Source organism: Triticum dicoccoides, chromosome 3B (genome assembly GCF_002162155.2).
Source record: "Triticum dicoccoides isolate Atlit2015 ecotype Zavitan chromosome 3B, WEW_v2.0, whole genome shotgun sequence".
Taxonomy (NCBI): Eukaryota; Viridiplantae; Streptophyta; class Magnoliopsida; order Poales; family Poaceae; genus Triticum; species Triticum dicoccoides.
The window spans coordinates 26,979,511-26,989,200 of NC_041385.1; the positions used below are offsets into that span (position 1 = coordinate 26,979,511).

Sequence of the window (9,690 nt, forward strand, 5' to 3'; positions counted from 1 at the left end):
CTTTGAGCACCTCCACAAGTTCACCCATGGCTCCTGGCAGGGAAGCGGACGGCCACAAGGCCTGGGCAATACCCTGCATCACCTGTCGCGCTCGTTCTTGCAATTGTGAAAGATCTTGCAGCATATCGCCTGTGGATCCGGGCATCTCCTCTTCAAGATGGCCCGTCAGCATACCTGCAGACATAACTCTGTCGATACGCTTCCTCGCCGAACTATACTATAGTTCGCTTAAGCACTTACTATAAATACCGCATCGAAGCCTCCTGTTCTCCTTCACGGAGTCAGCAAGCTGAGCCCGAACATCTTTTAATTCGACACTCAGCCGAATATTAGCATCTTGGAGATTATTTCTCTCTTGAATAGCCTTCGTCAGCACGCGCTCGCCCGCCTTCAGCTGACTTCGCAGATGTGGCTCATTATCTTCCATAGTCTTCGGATTCTCTCCAGGATTGTCTGTAGCATCTCTGGTTAGACTTATAATTCATGCCAAATAAATAACTGGTACAAGTTTAGTCTTACCAGCAGAGGCCCTTTTTTCCTCTTGTTCGGCAACAACGGCCTTCAGCTGGCTCTTACATTCCTCCAGTTCTTGAGATAAATGGGTATTCTTATCTATAAGAACCTATGCATAGAACGATCCTTAAATCAGTTGTGCCAACTATTTCAAGTCTCAGGGGCTACTGCTATACACACTTATTAGATTTCCTTACCCGTATATCCTTTGCATACTAATCCGTAGCTCTGGCAAGTCCATCTTGAGTAGCGCGAATATATGCCCGTCTGCGCCGATGATTCATGGTGATCCTCACTTCGGAATTTGAGGCGGAAAGCATGTCCTCATCCTCTGTGGGAGGGCAATTCGGCGTTGGCCCCACATTAGCCTCCACCCGTGAGTCCGCTTCAGGAATCCGGCTGCTTGAGGCATGGCCGGCAGGGGATCCGGATGTAGTCCGGCGGATGTTTTTCCTGCAAGGACGCAATGCAAATTGTCACAATTCAGCAAAGATAATCATAGAGCAAGCTCAATTTATACCTCTGCCCCGGTGTCTCAGTTCTAACCGCCTTCCTCTTGCGCCTGCCCTAACCAGATGCCCTTTGCTGATGAGCCCCCGTGGGCTCGGCACGGCGTCCTAATGGCCGCTTCTGCAAAAATACAACATGTGCGCTTAAGGCACGGCATAATTCGGAACTTGGGGCTCTGGCTCTACTTACATTCGACACTGGGAGCAGCCTAGGATAATCAGCAAGTATGGCCACTAGAGTGTCGTCACGGCTCGCTTGATAAAATATCCCGTCTACGAGCTCCACGGATATATCCGGATCTTCTTCAAGTTCGGGGTCGAGAGCCCGGCCAGGATCATCTGGCTGCGGAGGTGAGTTGTTGAATTCTTCCACGGCCCTTCTCAGTTCCTGCTTTGAGAATGGCAAGATAAATAATGGGTGACAAAGGACACCGGTATGAGTAAAGTCAAATAAGGAATGACAGCTTACTCAGCTTGGGGGTTGTACATGGAAAATCCATCCTGCGGCTTGATACGGAGGAACTCCTCTGTTTCCCCTTTTATAAATCGGACAATACTTTCGCCAGTGCGGTGGCAGAGTCCGGACCTTTACGACCGCAGCGGGTGGCGTCGTCTTCACAATTGAAGTGCCACATGGGTTTCCCCCGATATTGAAGTGGCTGCACCCCCCGCATGATGCATATTGACATAACCTCCATCATTGTCAATCCTGATTTGGCCAGAATTTTTATCCTGCCCATCAGATAAAGGACCTCTCTATCGTCTTCCTCCCAGGGGCTCCACGGGCGCCAGTTTTGGCATTTCTTTAGTGGGGCGTTGGTAAACTCGGGAAGGCCCGTCTGGACTGGGTCCGAAAGGGGAACGTCATCTATGTAAAACCACTCTGAGGGCCAATCTTCTGATGCCTTCTTTGGAGTGCCGGACAGGTATCCGGCTTGAGTGATGCGCCATACTTCGGCTCCGCCCACTTGATACATGGATCCCTCCTGATTGCGAGGGACAAGGCAGAATAGCCTCTTCCATAGCTCGAAATGAGCTTCACAGCCCAGGAAGAGCTCGCAGAAGGCAACATACCCTGCGATGTGCAGTATGGAGGCCGGAGTGAAGTTGTGCAGCTGGAGACCGTAGAACTCCAGGAGCCCGCAGAGGAATGGGTGGATTGGAAACCCAAGCCCCCTCAGCAAATACGGGACAAGGCATATCCGCTCCCCTCTAGATGGGTTCGGAAAGTTCTCCGCTTGCTCCCCACCATTATAGGTGGCTAGTCCGGCTCGGACGGGGACCATGTATGCAGGTGGGAGGAACCCCTGGGTCTGCAACTCCACTAATCGGCTATGAGGGACATGACACTTTTCCCAATCGCCTGGCTTAGAGCTAGGGGTGCGAGAGGAGGAGCTTCAGTGGCCAACCATGATGGAATGGCTTCTCCCGAGCATGCTCTGTTGGATGCTTGCTGGGAGAAAGATGGTGTGATTTGGATCTGAGGATCCCCGTCTCTTCAAATAGACGGTTGGCTTACAGGGTCAGGGTGGAAAATGTAAAAATGCCCCGACTTCTTGTATTTACTTGACACGTGGAGATGGCCATTATTGAGACACAGAAGTCGAGGAGTACGACATTAATGGGAGGCCAGACACTGTTCGCCATGAAGGTACTCTGGATTTGGAGAAGAACCCGCCTTGTAATGCCGAAGACAATCTGCGTGCCGGACTCATCGTCATTGAAGCCTGGTTCGGGGGCTACTGAGGGATTCCTGGATAAGGGGGTATCCAGACAGCTGGACTATGTACTTTGGCCGGACTGTTGGACTAAGAAGATACAAGATTGAAGACTTTGTCCCGTGTCCGAATGGGACTCTCCTTTGCATGGGAGGCAAGCTTGGCGATTCGGATGTAGATCTCCTTCTCTGTAAACCGACTCTATGTAACCCTATCCCCCTCCGGTGTCTATATAAACCGGAGGGTTTAGTCCGTAGGACAAGGACAACCATACCATAGGCTAGCTTCTAGGGTTTAGCCTCTACGACCTCGTGGTAGATCAACTCTTGTAATACTCATATCATCAAGATCAATCAAGCAGGAAGTAGGGTATTACCTCCATAGAGAGGGCCCGAACCTGGGTAAAACATCGTGTCCCCAGTCTCCTGTTACCATTAGCCTTAGACGCACAGTTCGGGACCCCCTACCTGAGATCCGTCGGTTTTGACACCAATAGTGGGAGATGCTTCCTTCTGGTCTAGCACGATTATGAACATATTTCTTTAAGACTCCCATCAACCTCTCAAAGGGGAACATATTGTGTAGAAATATAGGACCCAGAATGGCAATCTCTTTGCATATATGACCTAGGAAGTGTGTCACGATATTGAAGAAAGATGGTGGGAACACCAACTCAAAAATGATAAGACATTGCACCAAATCATTCTCCAACCTTGGTATGATTTCTAGATCGATTATCTTCTGAGAGATTGCATTGAGGAATGCACACAGCTTCACAATGGCTAATCGATCATTTTCCGGTAGAAGCCCCCTCAATGCAACCGGAAGCAGCTGCGTCATAATCACGTGGCAGTTATGAGACTTTAGGTTCTAAAACTTTTTCTCTGCCATATTTATTATTGCCTTTATATTTGACGAGAAGCCAGGCGGTACCTTCATACTGAGCAGGCATTCAAAGAAGATTTCCTTCTCTTCTTTGGCAAGAGCGTAGCTGGCAAGACCCGGATGTATGCCATCCTTTCCGTGCATACGTTGTTGGTCCTCCCGTGCCTCCGGTGTATTTTTTGTCTTCCCATACACGCCCAAGAAGACAAGCAGGGTCACACAAAGATTCTTCGTCACGTGCATCATGTCGATTGCAGAGCGGACCTCTAGGTCTTTCCAATAGGGTAGGTGCCAAAATATAGATTTCTTCTTCCACATGGGTGCGCGTCCGTCAGTGTCTTTCAGAACAGATTGTCCGCCAGGACCCTTTCCAAAGATTTCCTTCAAATCCTTGACCATATCATGTACATCATCACCGGTACAGTGGCAATGCTTCGTCCGGTGATCTTCCTCACCTTTGAAATGCATGCCTTTCTTTCTTAAGGGATTCTTGCTCGGAAGAAATCAACGATGTCCCAGGTACACATTCTTGTTACAATTATCCAAATATATACCGTCGGTATCATCCAAACAGTGCGTGCATGCACGGTATCCCTTGTTTGTCTGTCCTGAAAGGTTACTGAGAGCGGACCAATCATTGATGGTCACAAACAGCAACGCATGTGGGTGAAATTCTTCATGTTTGCACTCATCCCACACACATACACCTTTTCCATTCCACAGTTGTAAGAGTTCTTCAACTAATGGCCTTAGGTACACATCAATGTCATTGCCGGGTTGCTTGGGGCCTTGGATGAGCACTGGCATCATAATGAACTTCCGCTTCATGCACAACCAAGGAGGACGGTTATAAATACATAGAGTCTTAGACCAGGTGCTATGGTTGCTGCTATGCTCCCCAAAAGGATTAATGCCATCTGCGCTTAGACCAAACCAAACGTTCCTTGTGTCACCTGCAAAGTCCTCCCAGTACTTTCTCTCGATTTTTCTCCACTGTGAACTGTCAGCGGGTACTCTCAACTTCCCGTATTTCTTACGGTCTTCTCTATGCCATCGCATCGACTTGGCATGCTCTTTGTTTTTGGAACAAACGTTTCAACCGTGGTATTATAGGAGCATATGATAACCCACAAGTATAGGGGATCGCAACAGTTTTCGAGGGTAGAGTATTCAGCCCAAATTTATAGATTCGACACAAGGGGAGCCAAAGAATATTTGAAGGTATTAGCAGCTGAGTTGTCAATTCAACCACACCTAGAGATTAATTATCTGCATCAAAGTGATTGATAACACAGTAGTATGGTAGTTTTGATGATAGTAGCAGCAGCAATATTAACATTAACAGTGATATTGTAGCAGTAACAATAGCAGTAGCAACAGTATTTCTTAGCAAGAACAATATATGATAAATTCATAGGCATTGGATCGGTGACTCGCTGGATGATATTCATCATGAAACAGTTATAACCTAGGGTGATACGGCACTAGCTCCAGTTCATAAATATCATGTAGGCATGTATTTCGTAAATAGGCATGCGTGCTTATGGAAAGAACTTGCATGATATCTTTTGTCCTACCCTCTCGTGGCAGCGGGGCCTATTGGAAACTAAGGGATATTAAGGCCTCCTTTTAATAGAGAACCAGAACAAAGCATTAGCACATAGTGAATACATGAACTCCTCAAACTACGGTCATCACCGGGAGTGCTCCCGACTATTGTCACTCCGGGGTTGCCGGATCATAACACGTAGTAGGTGACTATAACTTGCAAGATCGTATCTAGAACATGGATATAATGGTGATAACAGAAATGGTTCAGATCTGAAATCATGGCACCCGGGCCCAAACTGACAAGCATTAAGCATGGCAAAGTCATACCAACATCAATCTCAGAACATAATGGATACTAACACTACTAGGGAAAAGGCTAGCAGCAGCGCGGGTTTTAGGTGTATCAGCAGCGCGGGGACCGGCGCTACTAATAAGGCGCTACAGCTAATAGTTAGTAGTAGCGTGGGAGAAACCCGCGCTACTACTAACTTTCTTAGTAGTAGCGTGTGCCACCCACGCTACTCCTATTACAGACTCACGCTACTACTAATGAAGTAGTAGTAACATGCCTACAATACCAGCGCTACTAGTATCCTAAATACTAGTAGGGCACTTTTTTCCCAGCGCTACTAGTAGCAAATTAGGAATTAAAAAATAAAAATAGATGCAATATTCATGAATGGAGATCAGAGACACGTCCAATGCAAAATAAATTTCACAGAACCATCTTAACACTTGCAGTGTTCATGGATGCAACATTCAACATCTCAATTCGAAGAGATCACGAGGACACACACAACCATCATCAAAAGGTTGGTACCTTCCCTAGCATTTCACCACCAACCTAACCAGACCACTTCTCTAGATGTATGTACAAAGCGTCGAGGTCCTCCACCTTGAGGAACTCCGAACGGTGGCGTCGTCCTCCACCTCGGTGACCTCCGGACGGTGGCGTCGAGGTCCTCCACCCCGGGGACCTCCTGCGTCGTAATCACCTGGACGATAATCTCTATGACACGGTCGCGGGGCTTCACGGTGAAGTCTGCTTTCGAGTAGTTGAAGAGCACGACTCCCATCGGGCCGTAGTAGTCCTCGTCGATCACCCTGCACCCAGTCGAGAAAGTGAAAACTTGTTAGTTCACGCCCTCGTGCAGATCTAGTAGGGTATTTTCTTCAATTATCTGTCTCTTTTAGTCTATTATGAATCTTCAAAACGAAAAAACACCTACTAAATGCATACCCTAGCTGTACGTGTTCATGCTATCTTCTTGTTTTGGTGCATTCAAGAAATACTAGTGTATTTGAGCTATATATGCTTGAAATATTTGACTAGATAGATAACACTGCTGAAGCTTACAAGCAAATACATGGGGCATACAAAGATGAAGAACATGCAGTTCTTCAAGTAAATATGAAGACAAAATGAATGATTTACTTGTTATTCTATTTGACCCCAGTATTTGTCATGCATACAAAATACATATGTGTATTCGACAAAATCTGTAGCTATGCATTATAGTTGCTATAAAAAAGACATTGTAAACCTATCTTGGTTGTAAATTACTGTGATGTAAGATGCCACTAAAAAATGTATCTCCATCTTGAAATTTAGATTTTTATTGACACTATACATAGGTCAGACAAAAGACTGTAATTCAAGCAAAAAACAGTAGCTTTGCTTAAGAACATGATACTGAGTACTTACAATTTATCATAAAATTTCAGGATCAAGAAGCTGAAGGAAACAAAGGCGAAGTAAGAATGCGAGGATGAGTCATACCTGCAAGATGAAGAGCATGCATCCCTTCATGTAAGCCAAAAATATTCAAGTAAACTAGAAGTGACACATTACTGAAAATTACGGTCCAAAACCACTTTAAATTCAGGCAACCAAAAAGAGAAGGAATACACATTATTGGGCAAAAATGCACATTAAATTACAATGCATATTTTCATTCTAAATATTTTCAGTTAAGTAACAATGATTTGGACTGTAGTTTCAGTCTTTTATTAGTCTATCTTACACTGAAATTGTACATTGCAAACACTACCATTACAAAGGGAATTCACTGAAAGTACATAGGGATTTACAGTGTAAGTATGAATATTAGATTGACTGAACTTATTCTTTGCACAAGTGAGAAATCTGAAACCCTTCTTGTACTTGTGCTGCTGCTACTAGTATAACCTAAGCACTAACAACAATTGAGCAAGAAATATAGTGCAGGACGAAACTCTGCATTGCCGGCCGGCGAGGCTGAGCAGCAGGTGGTGGATGCAAGCGCCGGACGGGGAGAGCAGAGTCACTTAGAGTGAGTGTAGTTGTGCCTTGCTTGACTTGACCGATGAATCACATGTCACTACATACGTACTAGTTGTTCTTGACTTGACCGACCAAAGTCTTAAACTATGATTAGCATCCACTGACCCGGCAAAAAGGAGATTAGCCTCTAATGATGATCATACGTATGCTAGTACTTGAAGCAGGCAAAAGTATATGGGAAAGAAACGCATTGGATGCCCTGCTCTGCTCTGCCCTCCCCTCTTGCTGGATCAGATGCATTCATTCATCGACTGGAATCGTTCAATGTGGGTTAGTGAGCACTAAACAAACAATAAGGATTGTAGGTGGGTAGAGGCTGTAGGCTGCCGTGGGGGTGTCGGTGAACAGAGAAACAATATGGGCATAAACACAAGCAGCTCGCGGGCACGCGGACGAGACCTCGCCTCGTGGATGAAATGAGATGGTACTGCGCTTGCTTCTAGTAACAGCAGGCGGAGGAGGGATATGACGACGGTGCGCGCAGCTTCACTTTGTCCTTGCCCGCCGCTTGGTTCGGTGCCTCCTCGCCGTCCGCTATCCTCATACCAAACACATCCATCCATGGCTTCAGGCCCACACCTTGCAGCTTCTCCATGGCCCGCCCCCTTCCTTTAACTGTCTGCACACAACCACGTGAACACACACACGCATCAGATCCGGGGAAGAAGAAGAAGAACCAGAGGAAGAAGAAGATGCTACTTTTGGAGGGGATCCCGTGCTGCTGCACCTCTGCCGGATTCGGGCTAGGGTTTCAATCTACGTTAGAGGTTGGATGCCGCAGCTAGGGATGGAAGGAGGAGTCGTCCCCCTCTGCTGGTGCCTCGTACTGGAGAAGGAGGGAGCTCCTGCCACGGTGGAGCTCTGGTGGTCGCCGCAGCCCGACCACGCTGCGCGCGCGAAAGGAGGCTCCTCCAAAGCGGCCGGCGAGAAGACGAGCTGGGGGAGGTGGAAGGAGACTCGGGTTAGGGCGATGGCGTCCCTGTCGCCGTCGTTGGGGGGCGGAGGAGGCATCTGCGGTGTGGGCAAGATTGGTTGGGGGAGGGGCGGTGGAGGGGGTGGGGCAAGGGACAGGGGAGATAAGGTTGCGGTGCGGTGCCACTAGCTGTAGCATGGGCCACGGGTACATCGGGGCTGCTAAAGTGGGGTATTTCGTCAATTTATAGTAGTAGTGTGGGGATTGCAGACCGCGCCACTACTAGAAAATAGTAGTAGTGCGGTTTTTATACCCCTCGCTACTACTATAAGCTGTCCTGGGGGATATTTAGTAGTAGCGTGGGAACAGTAGACCCACGCTACTACTATTTTTTAGTAGTAGCGCATTGTTTTTACCCGCGTTACTACTAAATAGTAGTAGCGCGGTTTCCATTCCCACGCTGCTGCTATTGCTCTGTCTATAAGCTTTTTCCTAGTAGTGTAAGGATCAAGCCCTAACAAAACTAACTCGATTACATGATGAATCTTATCCAACTCCTCACCAACCAGCGAGCCTATGAAGGAATTACTCACTCCCGGTGGGGAGCATCATGCAATTGGCGATGGAGATGTGTTGGTGATGACGAAGATCGAAGATCCCCCTCTCTGGAGCCCCAAACAGACTCTAGATCTGGCCTCCTGATGAAGAACAGGAGATGGCGGCGGCTCCATCTCATAAAACGCGATAATTCTTTCTCCCTGACTTTTTTCTGAAAAAATGGGATTTTATAGCCTCGGTTTGAGGGTCAGCGGGGCCACCAAGAGGGCAGCACCCACTTGGGCGCGCCTGGGGGGGGGCAGGCACGCCCTGGTGGGTTGTGCCCACCCAGGTGCCCCCCTCAGGTACCTCCTGGCTCCAGAAATTTTCTTATTTGATATAAGAAATCTTCGCAAAGTTTCGTTCCAATCCGAGAACTTTTATTTCTGCACAAAAATAACACCATGATAGTTGATACGTCTCCAACGTATCTATAATTTTTTATTGTTCCATGCTATTATATTACCCTTTTTGGATGTTTATGGGCTTTACTTTACACATTTATATCATTTTTGGGACTAACCTACTAACCGGAGGCCAAGCCCGTATTGCTGTTTTTTGCCTATTTCGGTATTTCAAAGAAAAGGAATATCAAACGGAGTCCAAACGGAATGAAACCTTCGGGAGCGTGATTTTTGGAACGAACGTGATCCAGAGGACTTGGAGTGCAAGTCAAGAAGC

General features: G+C 47.1%; 1 protein-coding gene across 3 annotated transcripts; it reads right to left on the reverse strand.

The window, feature by feature from the left end:
- Positions 1-5,867: 5,867 nt before the first annotated feature.
- On the reverse strand, positions 5,868-8,559 carry LOC119274504. Of its 3 annotated transcripts, none has more exons than XM_037555212.1 (4): positions 8,227-8,559; positions 7,899-8,114; positions 6,882-6,956; positions 5,868-6,280 (listed from the first exon to the last, which is right to left on the reverse strand). In XM_037555212.1, exons 2-4 carry the CDS (start codon positions 8,060-8,062, stop codon positions 6,010-6,012), a joined length of 510 nt encoding a protein of 169 aa, XP_037411109.1. In that variant the 5' UTR covers positions 8,063-8,114; positions 8,227-8,559; the 3' UTR covers positions 5,868-6,009. The 3 variants fall into 3 exon arrangements, with proteins under 3 accessions (XP_037411109.1, XP_037411108.1, XP_037411107.1); XM_037555211.1 differs by having other exon boundaries at positions 7,899-8,118; positions 8,199-8,559; XM_037555210.1 differs by having other exon boundaries at positions 7,899-8,118; positions 8,227-8,558.
- Between the last annotated feature and the right edge of the window lie 1,131 nt (positions 8,560-9,690).